We start from the raw sequence: 23,294 nt of genomic DNA, 5'->3' as shown, positions 1-23,294 counted from the left end.
AATAATATTATTAATAAGTACTTAATGAGTCCCCTTTGCATAACAGTGCTAGTCACTTCCCCAGTGATTGATAATCATATTAAATAAATTCTCAGAAATATCTCCTAGATGTTAATAAAGCTGAAAAGGATAATATATTGAAATATGGCAATAATGGATACTCATGTAAAATAGTTACCCCACATTGCTGGAGTTCGGGGTACAATGTTCCCCTTCCCCCCAATATGGAAAATCTGGGTAGAAGTTTTTGGCCTCCCTTCCAAAGAGGAAATCTGAATTATGATATGAAAAGATAGAATATGCTGGTATTATGCAAAGGTTTCCCCAAAACCTCTGAGAAATTTAATTTCTTATGCTGACTTGGCAGTATATCAAAATGAGTGGGGAAGAGTCAAGAAGTGGAAGGGATAATTGTATAATATGCTTCTAAAGAATCATAAACTTCCATGTTTTGTATGAATGAGGCAACAGATTAGCAGCCAGAGGTTTAAAAATTTTATGTGCCCGCTGGATAAAAGAGGGGATTTGCCATTAAGATTGAAGGAGTACCATTCTTCCAAGGGATAGGTTTTCGTATTTAGATACCATAATGGATGTAAAGGGATTCAATAAACTAGTAACTCAAAAAAAAAAATCACATGGGGACAGTAACACAACAGTATTGTCTAAAATGCCTTTGGATAATTGCTCAGTCCTTGAAAATCATTGAATTCTTTTGTTCAAAGGAGAATTTCAGAAAATGCTTCCACAAAACCTTCCCAAGTGCTGCATCATCTAGGTCACACTTTGTAATGGGTGGGAGCATAATAAAGCTAACAACTTCAGGATAGATGCTCAACTGTGAGAGAAAGGGTATTACCATAGATCTGTTTGAGGACAGCTTGCTTGTTTTGTTTGATGAAGGAGTTGCTCTTGTTGGTAGATTTGGGAGTTTTACAGGATGAGACTGGTTTTGAGGCCTTGGGGTTCAGCTGTTTCTTCCAAGCAACCTGGAAGACAAGGGCAGCTTTCTCTTGTCTCCACTTTTCTTCATCTTCTTCACCCATTTGCTGAGCACTGCAAAGCTCAGACAGTTTCTTTCGAAGCTGGTAACTAAGAGAAAGAAGAACCTTTATTTGAGGGGAGCTAGTTTGGTCTGAATTCTATGAACCAGTTCATGTGGAAGGTTGGAACTCAGGATGCCCCAAAAGCTGATAATTTAATTGATGAAAAGTATTTAACAGATTTGATTTCATGTATTATTACTACCATCATCAACTAATTTTTTTTAATTTAAATATTTATTTTTCCAACAATATGCAATGTTTTCAATGCAAGAGTTTTCAAAACCTTTTGGCAAGGTTTTAAGTTTTACATTTTTCTCCCTTCCTCTCCCTACTCCTCCCCCTAACACAAAGCAATCTAATATAGACTGTACTTGTCTAACCACAATAAACATAGATCCATATTAATCATGGTGTGAAAGAAGAATCAAATCCAAACAAGAAAAAAATAGAGAAAAAAATGACATAATACTTAAGACAACTTTTAAAAATTGAAAAATAGTAAGCTTTGGTCTGCATTTAACCTCTACAGATCCTTCTCTGGATATGAATGGTTTTTTCCATCACAAGTCTTTAGATTGAATTTAATTATTGTACTGATGAAATGAACAAGCTCGTCATAGTTGATCATCAGCCATTGCTGCTGTTAGTGTGTACAATGTTCTGGTTCCTCTTATCTCACTCAGCATCAATTCATGCAAGTCTTTCCAGACTTTTCTGAAGTCAGGTTGTTCATGACTTCTTATAGAACAATAATACTCCATCACATTCATAAATCACAATTTGTGCAGCAATTCCCCAATTAATGGGCATCTCCTCAATTTCCAATTCTTTGCTACTACTAAAACAGCTGCTTATAAATATTTTTGTACGTATAGGTTGTTTACTGTTTTTGTGCTTTTTTGTCTGAAGAATTGCTGTACCAAAGGTTTTGATTGCCCTTTGGGTACAATTCCAAATTGCTCTCCAGAAATGTTGGATCAGTTCATGACTGCACCAACAATGCACCAGTGTCATAGTTTTCTCACATTTCCTCCAACATTGATCGTTTTCCTTTTTAGTTATAGGGACCAGTAATGGGCCAATAGGCCAGTCAATAATGATTGATAGCATTTTTTCATGTATCATCAGCTAATACTGATGGCTTTCTCTGAATACACAATACACTAGAATACACAGTACTGGTTATATTTAAAACCAGGGTTTTTGTTGGCATAGAATCTACTCCAACTAAACATGTTACAAAGAATCTAAACCAATTTGCAGATATATTATATATTTGGAGAATGGGAGATTTGTCTTTCTTCATTATAATTAGCAGCTTTTTAAGCAAATGTATTCTATATGTAAGTTCTTTTTTCTTTATACAGCAAGATTTTCTGAGCTTAAGATTTATTCAACATAAATTTATTAATTTAGCAAATATTTATAAAATGTCTACTACTAATGTATAAATCTAACCATAAGAAGAATAAAAGATTTAAGTGAACATGATATAAGACAACAGTTCAATTAAATAAGCACTCATACATGCCACATACTGTGTCAGGCTTTGGGATACAAGGAGAATGGAGATCCTACCTTCAAGAATCTTACATTTTACTTCAGGAATTAGAGAAAGGGAAAGTGAATGTAGAAAAAATTTATCAGGACAGAGAAATGTAATGACTCTAGGATAAGGGAAGTGATAGTCTCAATCACTGGTCAGAAAATTTATTATTTTCAGTTCAGGGTACTTCATTTTTAAATAGATCAAATAGGGTAATCTATTTTTGAAAATTCTTTTCCACTACGCCACTTAGCTGCCCCAATGAAAATTCTTTAGATGCATTTTATTTTTACAATTATTATTTCCCATTTTCCTACAGCTTCATTAGCCCTTCTTCCCTCACCTTCCTCTTTACAACATAGAAAAATCAATTATGCAGAACAGCTGAATATATAAATCTTAAAACTAATATAAAAATTATATTGTTTTTATGGTATATGTATGTCATGGAACACTATTGTTCTATTAGAAATCAGGAGGGATGAGAATTCAGGGAAGCCTGGAGGGATTTGCATGAACTGATGCTGAGTGAGATGAGCAGAACCAGAAAAACATCATACACCCTAACAATAACATGGGGGCAATGATCAACCTTTATGGACTTGCTCATTCCATCAGTACAACAATCAAGGACAATTTGGGTCTGTCTGCAATGGAGAATACCATCTGTATCCAGAGAAACAACTGTGGAGTCTAAACAAAGACCAAGGACTATTAACTTTAATTTAGGGGAAAAACCCTCATATTTATATTGTTTTAAGCTACATAAAACTGTACTAAGGTTTTGGGACAGATTCTTTATAATTATTCAGTTGTAGAGTTTCCCCCCTCTTTCTTTTTCTCTCTGAGGCTCTCCTTGCCAGCTCAAGTCCCAAACTCCCCCTTCTAGACCCCCACCCCTAACAAGAATAGGAAAAACACCACCCACCACTGCCACCCAGCTTCTCTAGTGGAGGAAGTTCCTATGCAAGGCATCCAGTCCAATCCTTATCAGAAAGAAAGGGAATCATCCAGGGAAATTTCTTTCTTTAGTTTATAGTTTCAAAATTTTTTCCAAATTATTGCATTTTAATCCTAGAATGATGTTACCCAATCTCACCCTTTTAGGGTGAGTTTTCTGAATCCAACTACATCAAAACCAAGTAGGTCTGAATTTATTTCATAATTACTAACTACGGTTTTTTTAGCTGTACGTTGTTCATTATCATTTACTTTCAGGTTGTATAGACTCAAAAGTCTTATAGCGGGAATAATGATTTTAGCTTTAATTCCAAAGACAATGGAAAAGTGTACAGCATCTCCAGACCTGGGATTCCATGAATAGTATAATATACAAAATAGAAAAATTCCAGCAATATAATAACCTCAAATTTTGTTCAATTACTGCATAGCCTTGAAAAAACACTTGAAATGAAGGGAACTTGCTAATTTCTTTGAAAAATAATAGGGCTATAAAATTTGATTTTATTTTTTCTTGGACTCAATAGATATAGGATACTCTTTCATTGTAGAGGGAAGACAATGTAAGTTGGTCTTGCAGTTTGAGGTCTTAGTGAGTTGTCTGGAAGGGAGATTCACAGGGGCCCTTCAACCAATGCTCAAATAACTTAGTGCTGGGGGTGGAGTTAAGATGGAGTTGTGAAGGTAGCATTTCCTGAGAACTCCTTTCCCCCCCAAAACTCCAAAAGCCAACAAATTAGGACTCTAACCAAAATTTAGAGAGGTACAACCCACAGAAAGACTGACTGATACATTTTCCCAGTCCAAGATAACTTGGAGGTTCAGCGTGAAAGGTATGTTTTACCAAGACCAGGGGTTGGAAAAAGCCCTGGTCGCAGTGCAGCCTGGGAACACCTTGAAGGGGAGGGGAGAGAATTCTGCTACACCAGAATGAGTGTGGAGTGAGGAGCACTGGCCACAGAATCCACAGCAAGAATTTAGAGAAAGCAGCCTGCACCCTCAAAGTAAAGCCCACAGACGGTAAGGGGATCAGGAAAGACTGCAGAGATTTCTCAGCTCTCCCTTGGGATAGAACTCTGCTGCTAGCCCACATTCAGATAGTTTGGGCTTCCACACTAAGTAGCCAAGCAGGACCCCTCCTTATAGCTCCAGGGTAGAGGGAAGTGGGAGGGGCATCTACATATCAAAGCACAGGCAAGAGAGCATAAGACCTTGGAGGAAATGAGTAAACAACAGAAAAAGAAGAATCTGACCATAGAGAATTACTTTAGTCCCATGGAAGATCAAACCACATACTCAAATGATGACAAAATCAAAGCTTCCATATCCAAAACCTCCAAGAGAAACAAAATGGGCTCAGACTATGGATGAGCTCAAAAAAGACTTTGAAAAGCAATTAAGGGAGGTGGAGGAAAAATTGGGAGGAGAAATGAGAGCAATGCAGATAAATCATGAAAACCAAATCAACAGCTTGGTGAAAGAAATTTAAAAAAATGGGTGGCTAGGTAGCGCAGTGGCTAGAGCACTGGCCCTGAAGTCAGGAGTACCTGAGTTCAAATCCAACCTCAGACACTTAAGAAAATACTGAAGAAAAATAATATGTTAAAAACCAGTTTAGGCCTAATGGAAAAAGCAAAACAAAAGGCAAATGAGGAGAAGAATGCCTTAAAAAGCAGAATTGGCCAGCTGGAAAAGGAGATAAAAAAGCTCTCTGAAGAAAATAACTCCTTCAAATGCAGAATGGAACTAAAGGAAGCTAATGACTTTGCAGAAATCAGGAAGAAATTAAACTCTTCCAAAAAAGCCAAAAATTAGAAGAAAATGTGAAATATCTCACAACTGACCTCAAAAACACATCTAGGAGAAATAATTTAAAAATTATTGGGCTACCTGAAAGTCACAACCAGGAAAAGAGCCTAGACTTCCTTTTTCAAGAAATAATACAGCAAAATTTCCCTGAGATCCTAGAAACAGAGGGTAAAATAGAAATTGAGAGAATTCATTGGTCACCTGAAAGAGATCCCAAAAGGAAAAACTTCCAGGAATATTATAGTCAAATTCCAAAACTCCCAAGTCAAAGAGAAAATACTAGAAGTGGCCAGAAACAAACAATTCAACTACTGAGACTCCATAGTCAGAATTACACAGGATCTGACAGAATCTCCATTAAGGGCTTGTAGGGATTGGAATATAATATTCTGGAAGGCAAAAGATCTTGGTTTACAACCGAGAATCAACTACCCAGCAAAACTGAACATCCTCTTTCAGGGGAAAAGATGGACTTTCAATGAAACAGGGGACTTTCAAACCTTCCTATTGAAACAACCAGAGCTGAACAGAAAGTTTGATCTCCAAGTACAGGACTCTGATGAACCATAGAGGGTGTGAAAGAGAAGGGTAAATTATGAGGAACTTAATGATGTTGAACTGTTTATATTCCTGCATGGGAAGAAGATATTGATAACTCATATGGACTTTCTTATTTATAAGAGCTGTTAGAAGGAGCATATATAGAAAGGGCACAGGAAGGAGTGGAATATAATGGTATAATATAGTAAAAAAGATGGAGTCAATGGGTGATAAAGAAAAGTACTGGGAGGAAGAGGAGAGGAGGAAGAAGGGGCTAAGATATTTCACATAAGAGTCAAAAAAAAAGCTTTTTCAATGGAGTGGAAAGGGGAAGGCAAGGGGGAATGAGTGAGCCTTCATTCTCATCAGAAATGACTCAGAGGAAATAACATACACACTTAATAGGGTGAGGAAATATCTTATCCTAGAGAAAAATGAGAAGAAAGGGATGGGATTGGGGCGGCTAGGTGGTGCAGTGGATAGAGCACTGGCCCTGGAGTCAGGAGTACCTGAGTTCAAATCCGGCCTCAGACACTTAATAATTACCTAGCTGTGTGGCCCTGGGCAAGCCACTTAACCCCATTTGCCTTGCAAAAAACCTAAAAACAAAAAAGGGGATAGGATAATGGGGAATGGGGAGAGGGAAGGGGGAATAGGTGATGGAAGAGAGGGAAGATCAAGGGAGAGGGTACTCAGATCCAACACACTTTTAGACAGGATGAAAGGAGAGAGAGAGAGAGAGACAATAAAATAAATATGAGTGGGGAGGAATAGAGTGGAGGTACAGCTAGCAATAGCAACTGTGGGGAAAATATTGAAGCAACTTCTCTGGTAGACTTGTGATAAAGAAAGCAACTCACCCCAGAGACAGAGCCATTGAAATCTGAACACAGACTTAATTATATTTTTTTCTCTCACTATTATTGAGGTTTCTTATTTTCTTGGGGGGGGTTATGTTGACTCTTATAACAAAATTATTGTAATAATAGTAATAATAAATTAAAGTTCATTTGCAAAAAAAAAAAAGAAACCAGGAGGGATGGGAATTTAGGGAAGCCTGGAAGGGTTTGCATGAAGTGATGTTGAGCAAGACGAGCAGAACCAGAAAAACATTGTACATCCTAACAGCAACATTGGGGTGATGATCAACCTTGATAGACTTGCTCATTCCATCAGTGCAACAATCAAGGACAATTTTGGGGTATCTGCAATGGAGAATACCATCTGGATCCATTGAAAGAATTGTGGAATTTGAAAAAAAAGACCAAAAACTTTTACCTTTAATTTTTTTGGGGGAAACCCCAATATCTTACTATGCAATTCTGCTATTTCTTATACTTTATTTTTCTTCCTTAAGGATATGATTTCTCTCTCATTCCATTCAAGTTAGATCAGTGTATACCATGGAAACATTGTGAAGACTAACCATCTGCCTTCTGTGGGGGGGAGGGGAGGGAAGGAAGATTGGGGAAAAATTGTAGAACTCAAAATAAATAAAAAATAATAACATGGTGCCATGTCTCTCTGGCTTCCTGGTTGCCCTTCTTCAATTTGTCAATGGTCCTCTCAAAATGTAGTCAAATCTTGACTTATGGATGAAAAAATAGAGCCAGAGACCCTGAGCTTGGATGTGCTCAAGGTTATACAAGGTTATTACTAGGCTATAGGATGTGCTCAAGGTTATACAGTTAGTGACTGGCCGATCAAGGGATCTGGAATTTAGTTATTCTTTCTCCTGCCTTGCCCTTGAACCATCCAAAGCCAAGGTTTGAATCATCAATGGAAGATTATTTTAGAAATGAAGCTGAAATATTTTTACAATTATCAATTAAATCAATTGAAAGGAATTCTGAGAAAAATTCTATAGGCACATAATTACTGTGGAAGTCAGATATAAATGAAGACTGTTCTGGGTTACTTTGGCAGGGATGAGCCATGATTTAGAAAGGAGAAAACTAAGAATCTAGATCTTTTGGCATATAGAGTAATTCTATGGACAGTTCTAGAAAGACTTTGAGATCATGTATAGGTGGTGCAGTGGACAGAGTGCTGGGCCCAGAGTCAGAAGACCTGAGTCAAATCCAGCCTCAGGTATTCACTAGCTGTATGACCCTGGTCAAGTCACTTAACCCTGTTTGCCTCAAATTTAAATGAGTTGGAGAAGAAATCACAGGATGAGTGGTCCTAGATTCGCTTAGATTGCCGATGTCTGCTTTCTTGGGGCTAAGTTGTTCCCACTAAGTCTCAGACTTGATCATTCTGTTTCTACTAGTGTAGGGGTGGACTTCAGTGCAGGAGTGTCAACAAGTTGGGAGCTAGAATACTAAATCTGTCAGACCCCGTGGGAGGGGAAGGTTCATATCTTGATTTGGGTCTCTGACTAAAGGAATAAGTTCAAAACCTATTTCTCCTTTCCCCCCCCCATCTACCCCCCCCAAAAAAACCCCCAAAGCTTAATAATGTTTGTCTTTCATTTTTGAAGAAGACCATGACATCAGGGATGTGATGCCTTGACAAGTACATGAATTAGATTTGAGTGAGAGGGGTTGTACTAGGTCACCTGCTTCACTTTCTCCTTCAGAACCATCTGGGTCCTGGGGCCAGATGTGAATCAGAATGACTAGAGATGGTCCTGGATTCAGGGTAGTTAGGGTCAAATAACTTGCCTAAGGTCATGCCACTAGTAAGTGGCAGGTGTCTCAGACTGAATTCAAACTCCCATCCTCCTGCATCCAAGGTCAGTGCTCTTATCTATTGTGCTACCTTGCTTCCCTAAACCTTAATAAAGTAGAATACTGAAGTGGGAATATATTAGAAATTCGCATTCTCTCTGGACAGAGAGAGCTCAGAGTTACTTACCAAATCCAGACTACAATTTCTAGTTTACATTATAAAGTACTTTAAGGATCACAAAACACTTTGCAAACATTAAGCAGGTGGACAATTCTTCCCATTTTAGAGATGAGAAAAATAAAGTTCAGACAGTATGAATGATTTGATCTAACACAGCCCTAAATAAATGGCAGAAGCTAGAATTCAGAACCAGGTTACCAGTCTGCCTGGATAGCGGTACTAGCACATGAAACCAGAAAAACCTAGTGTGGGGAACAATTAGATGGTTTTAACTTTATTACTGGGCTATAGGTATAGTAAATGTTTGGAACTATCCTGGAGGAGTGGACATATGATAATGATTATTCCAGGGGATGACAGATGATGAAAGCATGGTGACATTCATGGAAATGGAGGACCTTAGAGATGATCTAGTCCAATGGTTCTCAATCATTTTAGCCTAAAGATCCTTTTAATACTCTTAATTATTGAGTACCCCAAAGAGCTTTTGTTTATGTAAGTTGTATCTATTAATGTTTGCCATGTTAGAAATTAAAATGTCTTAATATTATTATGAAATTTTGACCTCATACTCCCATAAGGGTCTCAGGAGTTCTCAAGGATGTCCAGGGCACACTCTGAGAACCACTATCCTAGTCTAATCCCCTTGCTTACAGAAGAAATTAAAGCCCAAGCTAATTATGATTTTCCCAATATTGTCTATCTCTTCATTGGAATGAATGAGAACAGAACTCATGGTTTTGATAAATGTATAGAATGGATGATAATAATAGATTCCACATAGAAATAACCTTTTGAGGAAATAGTACAAGAACTGTCCATCATTCTTATTTTGTGAATAACCACAACTTGAACTCAGATCTCTTGATCTTTGGACCAGTGCTCTAGCTGGTTGTATGCTAGCCATGATTCTAGATATATGTTGTTGAGCTATTTTTTTCCAAAAGGGCTTTTCCTGAGAAAGATACTTGAGTGGTTTGCCATTTACTTTTCCAGCTCATTTGACAGATGAGGAAACTGAGGCAAGTTGGATTACATGATTTGCCCAGGGTCATACAGAGAGGAAGTGTTTGAGATCAGATCTGAACTCTTGAAAGCAACTTATTAAGAAAAAGCTACCTGTGGTCAGTACTTGTTGCCACACAATATCTAACTAAATATCATCCCAGCATAGCATTATCAATTTTTCTCATAGTCTTTAGGTGGAAAAAAATGAAAAACGAGTATAACAAACATAGTTAAGAAAGAGCCTTGAAAATTTTTCCCATCCCCAGGTATGAATCCAACAGCTACTCTCTAAGATGCCAAGTTTCAGATCAGGTGGTGACCTGCATTGGTAGAAGCCTTTTCTCATCAGGAGAAATGTATACTTGGAAAATCACAAGTCTGATCCAAAGAGTATAAACAGTGTTTTTCAATCCCAAAGAATCTCTGATTCTTCTTTAGAAAGAGAGGATCATTTTATGGCAGTTTTCTGACTGTGTTCCAATCAATTCCAATGGCCCTCAAAGGATTATACTGTTTCCAATAAGATGACTTACAGGAATCCTGAGGAATGACTCCTCTAAGTGATATCATGGATCTAGTGTTCTTAGAAGAAGCTGTGTGGAGACTTCTGGCCAAGATGGTGGAGAGAAGACAGGCACAGTTCTAAAGTCTCCTGATCTCTTCCCCATCTACCACATGAAACAAACATCTTAAAAGAAATCTGACTCAAAAAAACCCAGAAAGAAAAGCCAGAAGAAAGAACATCTACCTCAGGATTTGTCTCCAGCAGGAGCTGTGGCTGAATTTGGGCGGGTGAGTCTGGGCCCAGAAGGAAGATCAGTCCCAATCAACCAGACTAGCAACTGAATTAGAACCGGGAGTCTGAGGGCCCGAGAGCCAGACCTGCTGGACCAGAGGTGGGGCTGGACCGCAGGGGTGTGAGTCTGCGGGGGAGCAGAGGTGCTGGTGTTGGAGCTGTCCCCCTGGAGATCCCGGACAGGGCTGGGGGGGGGGGGGGATTCTGGAGCAGGGGAGCGGTGGACACCATCCCTGGGCTCCTCTGGTCTAAGTCCCATTACAACTCAGACTTCTCCCCTAACAAATAAATGCAAACTACTTCTGCCTCAGGCCCAGGGTGTGAGCAGAAGAACCAGCCCAGCAGAGGAATGACCTCAGGCCAGGGTAAAGCCCACCATTGATTGAAGGCAAAAGAATTCAATACCTCCAACTCCTCCCTTCAAGGAAAAGGAGAGGGCCTCAACCAAGGTCACAGACACTCCAGAGAAAGCAACCAGCACCTCCTACTGGCCAGCCAGAGAAACCGCACTCAGTGAGTAAAGCCTTTAGCGATCCCAAGCCCCTGTGAAGCAGCCCCTCCAAAACTCAGGTCTCAGCAAAATGAAGAAGGGTCAGCGGAAAGGTGGATCCATAGAAAAATTCTTGGAAGGGAAAGACACTAACTCAGAGAGACATGGAACCTCTGAGGAGAATACAATCTGGTCTTCAGCACAGAAAGACTTCCTTGAAGAAATAAGGAAGGAGTTTAAAAATCAACTAGAAAATTTGGGGGAGACAATTAATACCTTGCAACAAGAAAACAAATATCTCAGATCTTCAAATGGGCAAATGCAAAAAAGAAATTAATTCTCTCAAAACCTCAATTGGTCAAATGGAAAGCTCTTTCAAAAGTAGAATTGACCAATTAGAAAAGGAGTTGCAAAAGGTTAACGAAGAAAACTCCTCCCCCCAAAAAAGAATGGAGTCTACAGAAACTAATGACTCCATGAGACAGCAAGAGTCAGTTAAACAAAATCAAAAAATAGAAAAAATAGAAGCAAATGTAAAATACCTCGTCAACAAAACCACTGACCTTGAGAATAGATCGAGGAGGGGCAACCTGAAAATTATAGGACTTCCTGAAAACATTGAAGAGGAAAAAAAAGCCTGGACTTAATATTACAGGATCTAGTGATGGAAAATTGCCCTGATATCATGGAATCGGAGGGCAAAGTAGTTATTGAAAGAGTACATCGATCCCCACCAGAAAAAGATCCTAAAATGAAAACACCAAGGAATGTTGTGGCCAAACTGCAGAACTATCAGATAAAAGAGAAAATCCTGCAAGCAGCCAGAAAGAAACAATTTAAATATCAAGGAGCCACAGTAAGGATCACGCAGGACCTGGCTGCATCAACTTTAAGGGATCAAAGGGCCTGGAAGGAGATATTTCGAAGAGCACGGGAGCTTGGAATGCAGCCAAGAATCTACTTTCCTGCAAAGCTGAGCCTTCTCTTCCAGGGAAAAAGATGGAAGAATTCCAAAAATTTCTGATGAAAAGACCAGAGCTAAACAGAAAATTTGGGCATCAAACAGGAGGTTCAAGAGACACATGAAAAGGTAAAAAAAAGGGGGGGGGCGGTAAAAGAAAAAAAAAATTGCAATCCAGTAAGTTGAAACTGGCTATATCCCAGCATGGGGGTAAAAAAAAAAAGATTCTCATAAACCTTGAGAAATGTAACTCTAACAGAGAGAATACACCTAGCCAGAAATGATGGATATTCATGATCTATCCATGAGACTACTATCTAATGGGAGGTAACTGGCTTTAATCCCACTTGGGAGAAAGACTCTAATAACTCTCAGGAATTTCGACTCTATTTGATAGAATATACAGAACTAAAAGGGACAGACACTTAGAATTTTCTATGACTTAGATAGAATGATCTAAAAAAAAACACTACTGCCCTAAAAAGGGGGACAGGAAAGAGATGAGAGGAGAGAGGGGATTGAATGGGGTAAATCTCATTACACTAAGAGGTACAAAAAACCTATGGTAATAGTGGGGAAGAAGGGAGCAGAGGAGAAACACCTGAATCTTCTTCTCATCAAACTTGGCTTAAACTCAACCTACACATATTCAGTTAACTTATAAAACATCTAACCTTTCAAGTATTAAAAGGGGAAAAGGGGAGGGGGGATGGAGAAAGGGAAGGGGAGTGGGGGAAATAAGGGGAAATAACAAAAGGAAGGGAAGGGAAAAGGGAAAAAGGGAAAGGGGAAAGAAAGGGGAGGGCGTGATATAGGAGGGCAAACACACTGAAGGGGATGGTTTTCAGAAACAAAAGACTGGGGAATATGGATAAAAGGGGGGGAAAGGGGGAAAATACAAACAGAGGGAAGATAGCACAGAGGGCAATAAAGAATTAGTAATCCCAACCTTAAATGTGAATGGGATGAACTCTCCCTTAAAACGTAAGCAAATAGCAGAGTGGATTAAAAACCAGAATCCTACAATATGCTGCTTACAAGAAACTCATTTGAAGCAGAGAGATACATATAGAGTAAAGGTAAAAGGCTGGAGCAAAATATATTTTGCTTCAGCTGAAGTAAAAAAAGCAGGGGTAGCAATCCTTATCTCAGACAAAGCAGCAGCAAAAATAGATAGCGTTAAAAGAGATAAGAAAGGAAACTTTATCCTCCTAAAGGTACCATAGACAATAAAGTCATTTCAATATTGAATATATATGCACCCAGTGGGACAGCACCCAAATTCTTAGAGGAGAAGCTGAAAGAATTACAGGAAGACATAGACTGCAAAACTCTACTAGTGGGAGACCTCAACCTCCCACTATCAGATCTAGATAAATTGAATCATAAAACAAACAAGAAAGAAATTAGAGAGGTAAATAGATTGTTAGAAAAATTAGATACGGTAGACTTATGGAGGAAACTGAATGGGGATAGGAAGGAATATACCTTTTTCTCGGCAGTACATGGAACTTATACAAAAATTGACCATGTACTAGGGCAAAAAAACCTAATGATCAACTGCAGAAAGGCAGAAATAGTGAATACATCTTTCTCAGATCACAATGCAATAAAAGTCATATGCAATACTGGGCCAAGGAGATATAAACCCAGAGCAAATTGGAAACTGAATAACCTCATCTTAAAAAATGAGTGGACCAAAAAACAAATTATAGAAAGAATTAACCATTTTATCATATATATATATATATATATATATATATATATATATATATAATGATAATAATGATAATATATATATATATAATGATAATAATGAAACAACATATCAAAACCTATGGGATTCATTCAAAGCAACTCTCAGGGGATATATTATAGCTCTAAATGCTTATATGAATAAATTGGAGAAAGAAGAAATCAATGAACTAAACATGCAACTAAAAAAAATTAGAGAAAGAACAAATCAAAAATCCCCAGTTAAGTACCAAATTAGAAATTCTAAAAATTAAAGGAGAAATTAATAAAATTGAAAGCAAAAAAACTATTGAATTAATAAATAAAACCAAAAGTTGGTATTATGAAAAAGCCAATAAAATTGATAAACCTCTGGTCAATTTGATTAAAAAAAAGGAAGAAGAAAACCAAATTGCTAGTCTCATAAATGAAAAAGGTGAACTCACCACCAATGAGGAGGAAATTAAAGTAATAATTCAAAATTATTTTCCCCAACTCTATGCCAATAAATTTGATAATCTAAGTGAAATGGATGAATATTTACAAAAATATAAGTTGCCCAGGTTAAATGAAGAAGAGATTAAATACCTAAACAACCCTATCTCAGAAAAAGAAATTCAACAAGCCATTATTGAACTCCCTAAAAAAAAATCTCCAGGGCCTGATGGATTCACCAGTGAATTCTACCAAACATTTAAGGAACAATTGGTTCCAATCCTATATAAACTCTTTGGAAAAATAGGGAAAGATGGAACTCTGCCTAACTCTTTCTATGAAACCAATATGGTACTGCTACCTAAACCAGGAAGAGTTAAAACAGAGAAAGAAAATTATAGACATATTTCCCTCATGAATATAGATGCAAAAATCCTAAATAAAATCTTAGCAAAACGATTACAACAAGTCATCACTAGGATACTACATTATGATCAAGTAGGATTTATTCTAGGAATGCAGGGCTGGTTCAATATTAGGAAAACTGTTAGTATACTCAATTATATCAACAACAAACCTATCAGAAATCATACGATCATATAAATAGATGCTGAAAAAGCTTTTGACAAAATACAGCATCCATTCCTATTAAAAACACTAGAAAGTGTAGGAATAAATGGACTGTTCCTTAAAATAATTAGCAGTATCTATCTGAAACCATCAACAAGCATTATATTCAATGGGGAGAGGCTAGAGGCATTCCCAATAAGATCAGGGGTGAAACAAGGGTGCCCATTATCACCACTACTATTCATTTTTTTTTTCTGCAAGGCAAATGGGGTTAAGTGGCTTGCCCAAGGCCACACAGCTAGGTAATTATTATTAAGTGTCTGAGACTGGATTTGAACCCAGGTACTTCTGACTCCAGGGCCGGTGCTTTATCCACTGCGCCACCTAGCCGCCCCTACTATTCAATATTGTATTAGAAATGTTAGCATCAGCAATTAGAGAAGAAAAAGAAATTAAAGGAATTAGAATTGGGAAGGAAGAGAGAAAACTCTCACTCTTTGCAGATGACATGATGGTATACCTAGAGTATCCCAAGAAATCATCTAAAAAAACTACTGGAAACAATTAGAAATTTTAGCAAAGTTGCAGGTTATAAAATAAACTCTCATAAATCCTCAACTTTTCTATCTATGTCTAGCAAGAAACAGCAGAAAGAGCTAGAAAGAGAAATCCCATTCAAAGTAACCTCAGACAATATAAAATATTTGGGAGTCTATTTGCCAAGACAGGCTCAGAAACTTTTTGAAAACAATTATAAAACACTTCTCACACAAATTAAATTAGATTTAAATAACTGGGCAAATATCAACTGCTCATGGATAGGGAGAGCTAATATAATAAAAATGACAATTCTACCAAAACTAAACTATCTGTTTAGTGCCCTACCAATCAAAATTCCAAAAAATTACTTTAATGAGTTAGAAAAAATTGTAAGTAAATTCATATGGAGAAATAAAAAATCAAGAATTTCCAGGAGTTTAATGAAAAAAAAGTGCAAAAGAAGGTGGCTTAGCCCTACCAGATCTAAAATTATATTATAAAGCATCAGTCATCAAAACTGCTTGGTATTGGCTAAGAAATAGAGTGGTGGACCAGTGGAATAGACTAGGTGTAAAAGCAGGAGATGATTATAGTAATCTGCTGTTTGATAAACCCAAAGAGTCTGGCCATTGGGATAAAAACTCCCTCTTTGATAAAAATTGCTGGGAAAATTGGAAGTTAGTATGGAAGAAACTTAGGTTAGACCAACATCTCACACCCTTTACCAAGATAAGATCCCAATGGTTACAGGACATAGACATAAAAAATAATACTATAAGCAAATTAGAAGATCAAGGACTAGTCTACTTGTCAGATCTATGGAAAGGGGAACAGTTTATGACTAAGGAAGAGTTGGAGAACATCACCAAAAACCAATTAGATGATTTCGATTACATTAAATTAAAAAGCTTTTGCACAGATAAAACCAATGTAACCAAGATCAAAAAGAAATGTAGTAAATTGGGAAACGATCTTTACAACTAATGATTCTGACAAAGGACTCATTTCTAAAATATACAGAGAATTGAGTCATATTTTTAAAACAAAAAGCCATTCTCCAATTGACAAATGGTCAAAGGATATGCAAAGGCAATTTACAGATGAGGAGATCAAAGTAATCCATAGCCATATGAAAAAATGCTCTAAATCATTAATTATTAGAGAAATGCAAATTAAAGCTTCCCTGAGGTACCACCTCACACCTCTCAGATTGGCCAGTATGACCAGGAAGGATAATGATCATTGTTGGAAGGGATATGGGAAATCTGGTACACTATTACACTGTTGGTGGAGCTGTGAACTCATCCAACACTTCTGGAGAGCTATTTGGAACTATGCCCAAAGGGCAACAAAAATGTACATACCTTTTGACCCAGAAATACCACTACTGGGTCTATATCATGAAGAGATGAGGAAAAAGGGTAAAAACATTATTTGTACAAAAATATTTATAGCAGCCCTGTTTATGGTGGCAAAGAATTGGAAATCCAGTAAATGTCCTTCAATTGGGGAATGGCTTAGCAAACTGTGGTATATGTATGTCATGGAACACTATTGTTCTATTAGAACCCAGGGGGGACGGGATTTCAGGGAAGCCTGGAGGGATTTGCACGAACTGATGCTGAGTGAGATGAACAGAACCAGAAAAACACTGTACACCCTAACAGCAACATGGGAGTGATGTTCAAGCTTGAAGGACTTGCTCATTCTATCAGTGCAACAATCGGGAACAATTTTGGGCTGTCTGCAAAGGAGAGTACCATCTGTATCCAGATAAGGAGCTGTGGAGTTTCAACAAAGTACAAGGACTATTCCCTTTAATTTAGAACAAAAAACAGATAGCTTATTGTCTGATCTTGTTACCTCTTAGATTTCTCTTTAAGGATATGATTTCTCTTTCATCACACCCAATTTGGATCAAGGTACAACATGGAAACAAAGTAAAGACTGACAGAGTGAATTCTGTGGGGGGGGGGAGGGGGGAGGGAAGCAAGATTGGGGGAAAAATGTAAAAGTCAAATAATATCTTTAATAAAAAATAAATTTAAATTAAAAAAAAGAAGCTGTGTGCCAGTTAGCTAATAGTGGAAACCTAGAGGAACAGCTCATGAGAATCTATCCCTTCATGTGGTAAAGAATAGAGACTAAGAGCTCTAATCATTACTGATAACTCACATGAATGTTTTCATTTATTAGAGCAGTTAGAAGGAGCATATATAGACAAGGCACAGGAGGGAGCCGAACATGAAGGTATAAGATATAGATGAAATTAATTGTCAGGGAAAAATGTACTGGTACAAAGGGAAAAGATAGGTAGAATGGGTTAAGTTAATTCACATAGAATAAGCAAGAAAAAGCTTTTACAATGAAGTAGAAGAGGGGGAAGTGAGGGGGGAGTGAGTGAAACTTCAATCTCATCAGAAGTGGCTCAGAGAGGAAATAATATACATATGCAATTGGGTATAGAAATCTATCCCTAGAGGAAAGGGATGGAGGAAATGGATGGGGGAAAGGGGACGGGGCGGGGAGGAGTATAGGTGATAGAAGAGAGGGAAGACGTGGAAGAGGGTAGTCAGATATAACACACTTCTGAGGAGGGACAGGGTGAAAGGAGAGAGAGAATAGAATAAATGGGGGTAGGGGAAAAGGATGGAGGGAAATACAGTTAGCAATAACAACTATGGGGGGGAAATATTAAAGCAACTTCTCTGATAGACTTATGATAAAGAATGCAAACTATCCCAGAGACAAAGTCAGTTTTATCTAAATACAGACTGAAGCACACTTTTTTTCTCCCTCTCACTTTATTTTTCTTGAGGTTTCTCTATCTTTGTGGGGGGAGGGGGATTATGGTTACATTTACAAGACTATTTTAGTAATGTAAAAAAAATAAATTTTTAAAAAATTCTCATCATTTCAGTCATTGAACATCTGTCTTTTGAACACATGCCTGTTTTTTTTCAACTCTCATTTTTAGTAAATAGTTTATTTGTTTTTCCAATTATATACGGTGGTTTCTACCAATCTTTTTTTTTGCAAGGTTTTGAGTTTTACAATTTTTCTCCCTCTCCTCTTCCCCCAACTGAAGGCAATCTGATATAGTCTTTACATTTGCAACCATGACAGGCATAGATCAAAATTGATTGTAAGAGAAGAATCAGATCCAAAAGAAAGAAAACATTGGAGATAACAAAATGACATAATATATAAGACAACTTCTTAAAATTGAAGATAATAAGCTTTGGACTGTATTTAAACTTTACAATTCCCTCTCTGGATACAGATGGTATTCTCCATCATAAATCCCCTAAAACTGTCCCTGATTCTTGTACTGCTGAAATGAACAAGTCCATCAAAGGTTGATCATCATCCCATGTGGTTAGTGAGTACAATGTTCCTTCTGTTCTACTTACCTTGCTCAGCATCAATTCATATAAGTCTCCAAGCTTTTCTGAAGTCCCATCTCTCATGATTTCTTATAGAATGATAACATTCCATCACATTCATATACCAAAATTTCTTCAAACATTCCCCAATTGATGGGCATCCCCTCAATTTCCAATTCTTAGCCATTACAGAGTTGCTATGAATATTTTTGTACGTGTGGGATATTTTACCCTTTTTCATGATCTCTTCAGGGTATAGACCCACTAGTGGCATTGCTGAATCAAAGAATATACAGAGTTTCATTGCCCTCAGGGCTTAATTCCAAATTGCTCTCCAGAAAGGTTGGATCAGTTCACAACTCTACCAACAATGCATCACTGTCCCAGTATTCCCAAATCCCCTCCAACAATGATTATTGTCCATTGGTCATATTGGCCAAGCTGAGAAGTGCGAGGTGGTATCTCTGAAATGATTTAATGTGCATTTCTCTAATAATAATGATTTAGAGTAATTTTTCCTAGGATAGCTTTGATTTCCTTGTTTAAAAATTGCATGTCTGTTTAAAAAAAAAATCCTATGAGAGCCTTCTAACACCAAACAGATTACCATGTTCCTTTGGCTGCACCACCAACTCCTGTGAGAGGCTTTCGTTCCTTCAACTCTTATCCTGCAAGAGCCATCATAGTTTTCATCTACCCAGAATGGAAAATTGTTTTGCTTCAATCTTCAGATTCTCTTGAGTCAAAAGACTCCTCAAACATGGCAATCTATTTCAGTCTATACTGTTACCACAAGAGGAAGAGTTTGAGATGAAACTACATAATAATTGATTCTAAATCTAAAGGCAATAGGGGCAGATATGGGTTGTGAAACTGAAAAGGAAATAAACTATTTGTAGTCAAGTTATGGGTTGTGAAACTGAAAAGGAAATAAATTATTTGTAGTAAAGTTTCATCAATTTTGGCTAGTTTAATAACATTCTAAATGAGAATAATAGTAATTACCAACAAAGGCCAACAGCAAGAAATTCCTTTTAAAGTAACCATAGATGATGTAAAATACTTGGGAATCAAAGAGAAACCAGAAACTATATGAATACAATTACAAAACACTTTTCACACAAATAAAGTCAGACCTAAACAACTGGGAAAATATCAATTGCACATGGTTAGGCAAGCTAATATAATAAAAATGAAATTCTATCTAAATTAAATTATTTATTCAGTACATACCAATCAAATTACCAAAGAATTATTTTATAGAGCTGGAAAAAAATAATAACAAAATTTATCTGGGGGAACAAAAGCTCAAGAAGATCAAGGGAATTAATGAAAAAAAATGCAAAGGAAAATGGCCTAACTGTATCAGATCTAAAATTATATTACAAAATGGCAGTCATCAAAACTGTCTAGTACTGGCTAAGAAACAGAAAAGTGTATCAGTGGAATGGATTAGGTACTAAAACCCAAAGACTCTAGCTATTGGGATAAGAACTCACTATTTGACAAAAACTGCTGGGAAAAACTTAAAAATAATATGGCAGAAACTAGGCTTAGACCAACATATCACATCCTGTATGTACCAAGAAGAGGATGAAATGGGTACAGATTTTTGTTTGTTTGTTTGTTTTGCAAGGCAAGGTGGCAGGGAGGGTGTTAAGTGACTTTCCCAAGGTCACATATCTAGGTAATTATTAAGTGTCTGAGGTTGGATTTGAACTCAGGTTCTCCTGACTTCAGAGCCAGTGCTCTATCCACTGAACCATCTAGCCCCGAAATGAGTATAGGATTTAGACATAAAGGGTGATACTGTAATGTTTGTCCTTCATTCTCAAAGACTAGGGCAACAGGTAAAGTGATTCTATGATAAGCACATGAATTGGATTTGAGTGAGGGGGATACTGTGCTAAGTCACCAGCTTCACTTTCTCCTCCATAATCATCTGGATCCCGTGGCCAGATATGAATCAGGACACCTGGAGATGGCCCTGGATATGAGGCTAGTAAGTGGCAAGTGTCTAAGTAAGATCAGATTCGAACTCTTGGTGATACCATAAGCCAATTAGCAGAACAAGGAATAGTCTGTCAATCTGTCAGATCTATAGGGGTGGGAGGTGGAGTTTATGACCAAATAGAGATAGAGAACATTATAAATTACAAAATAGATAATTTTGATTTCATTAAATTAAAAAATTCTTGCAAAAACAAAGCCAAACTAATGCAACCAAGATTAGAAAGAATGCAGAAAGATGGAAGACAATTTTCACAGCTAGTGTTTCTGATAAAGGACTCATTTCTAAAATATAGAGAGAACTGAGTCAAATAAGAATACAAGTCATTCTCCAATCAAAGGATTTATATAAACAGGCAGTTTTCAGATAGAGATATTAAAATTATCTATAGTCAAATGAAAAAATGCTCTAAATCATTATTGATTAGAGAAATACAAATTAAAACAACTCTGAGGGGCGGCTAGGTAGCATAGTGGATAAAGCACCGGCCCTGTAGTCAGGAGTACCTGGGTTCAAATTCAGTCTCAGACACTTAATAATTACCTAGCTGTGTGGCCTTGGGCAAGCCACTTAACCCCATTTGCCTTGCAAAAACCTAAAAAAAAAACCAACTCTGAGATACACCTCACACCTACCAGATGGGTTAAAAAGATAAAAAAAGGAAAATGACAAATGTTGGAGAGGGTGTAAGAAAACTGGGTCACCAATGCACTGTTGGTGGAGTTGTGAACTGATCCAGCCATTCTGGAGAACAATTGGAATTATACTCAAAGGGAAATAAAACTGTGCATATCATATCCTTTAAGATTCAGCAATGTCACTTCTTGGCCCATATCCTGAAGAGATCATTAAAAAAGGAAAAAGACCCATATATTCAAAAATATTTATAGCAGCTTTTTTTTTTTTAAGATTTTTCAAGGCAATGGGGTTAAGTGGCTTGCCCAAGGCAAACACAGCTAGGTAGTTATTAAATGTCTGAGGTCAAATTTGAACTCAGGTACTCCTGACTCCAGGGCCGGTGCTCTTTACACTGCGCCACCTAGCTGGTCCCTATAGCAGCTCTTTTTGTAGTGACAAAGAATTGGAAATTGAGGGGATGCCCATCATTTGGGGAATGACTAAACAAGTTATGGTATATAAATGTAACAGAGTTTTACTTTTCTATAAGAAATCATGAGGGGTCTTACTTCAGAAAGGCCTGGGAAGACTATGAACTGATGATGGGTGAAGTGAGCAGAACCAGGAGAACATTAACACTGTGAGCTCAACTATTATAGACTTAGTTCTTCTCAGCAGGTTAGTAACCAAGGACAAACCTGTGCAACCTGTTAAGGAAAATACCATCGACATGCAGAGAAAAAACTATGGATTAGGGGCAGCTAGGTGGCGTAGTGGATTAAGCACTGGCCCTGGAGTCAGGAGTACCTGGGTTCAAATCTGGCCTCAGACACTTAATAATTACCTAGCTGTGTGGCCTTGGGCAAGCCACTTAACCCCATTGCCTTGCATAAAAAACCTAAAAAAACAAAAAACAAAAAACTATGGATTCTAAATGCAAAACAAAGTGTACTATGTTTACTTTTTAAAACTTCTTTCATCTTTTTACTTCCTTTCTTATGGTTTTCCCCCTTAGTTCAAATTCTTCTTTCACAGCATAACTAACATAGAAATATATGAAACATGTTTATACCTGCATAACCTATATCATATTGCTCCTTGCCATGGGGAGGGGAGAGGGAAAGGAGAGTGGTAGAAAAATGTGGAATTAAAAAACTTATAGAAATTAATTAATTAAATTTTAATAAAAGAACTAATAATTACATTGTACTTTAATATACTATTTGATTTTCACTCCACACAATGAATGACTAAGGTCTTGATGCTCTACTCCTCTACTTGCCCTCAGGTGCCTCCCCCTCTGATTGGAGGGCTGGTAGGTGTAACCCCTAAACTCCTCACCACACCTTCCTTTTATAGAAGACTCACAACTTTCCTGGCAATTTCATTATCCATCAGCAGCTCTGATTGGCTTCCACTCCATGGAACAGCATGCTCCTGTGCTTGGTACTCTTCAGAGGTTATCCCCACCCCTTTCTTTTCAGCTTCCTTTTTCCATTAGTTTGGAAGTTCCTTGAGGGCAGAGGCTGTCTCTTTTTCTTATTCATATCCTAAGGACTTAGGTGCTTAATAAATGTTTATTGAATTGAGCTGTCATTATATTATTATTATTACAGATGGAGAAACTGAGTCACAGAAAAATTTAAATGACTTTATACAGCTAATCAATGGCAGAAATGACATTGGGTCTTCTGACTCCAAGTTTAACCCTCTTACTATATCACAGCTGCCCCAAATCAAATGGAAATGGTTGATATTAGTTATCCCTCCAAGATCATTTAATGATAACTCACTTTTTGATTTCCTATAGACCAAAAATTTTATATACTCTTACAAAGCAGCATGATTATTGTTATTGTTCATCCTTTCCTGTTGAAGAGGACCAATGATAAGACCCAGGTGACATTTTGACTTGTGCATGAATTGAATTTAAGTGAAGCAGAGAAGGGAAAAGCCATCAGCCTCACTTTCTCCTTCAGAGACATCAGCAA

General features: G+C 37.4%; 1 protein-coding gene across 1 annotated transcript in view; it reads right to left on the bottom strand.

The window, feature by feature from the left end:
- Positions 1-23,294, bottom strand: part of INVS (inversin) — a 247,342-nt gene that overhangs the window by 8,240 nt on the left and 215,808 nt on the right. Inside the window, exon 15 of the mRNA XM_074196730.1 lies at positions 860-1,092. Within this exon, the coding sequence (XP_074052831.1) occupies positions 860-1,092 (233 nt within the window). The remainder of the gene's footprint in view (positions 1-859; positions 1,093-23,294) is intronic.

The sequence above is a fragment of the Macrotis lagotis genome, chromosome 8 (assembly GCF_037893015.1).
Source record: "Macrotis lagotis isolate mMagLag1 chromosome 8, bilby.v1.9.chrom.fasta, whole genome shotgun sequence".
NCBI lineage: Eukaryota > Metazoa > Chordata > Mammalia > Peramelemorphia > Peramelidae > Macrotis > Macrotis lagotis.
The sequence above is the reverse complement of the archived record's forward strand: the minus strand, read 5'-3'. Positions and strand labels throughout refer to the sequence as shown.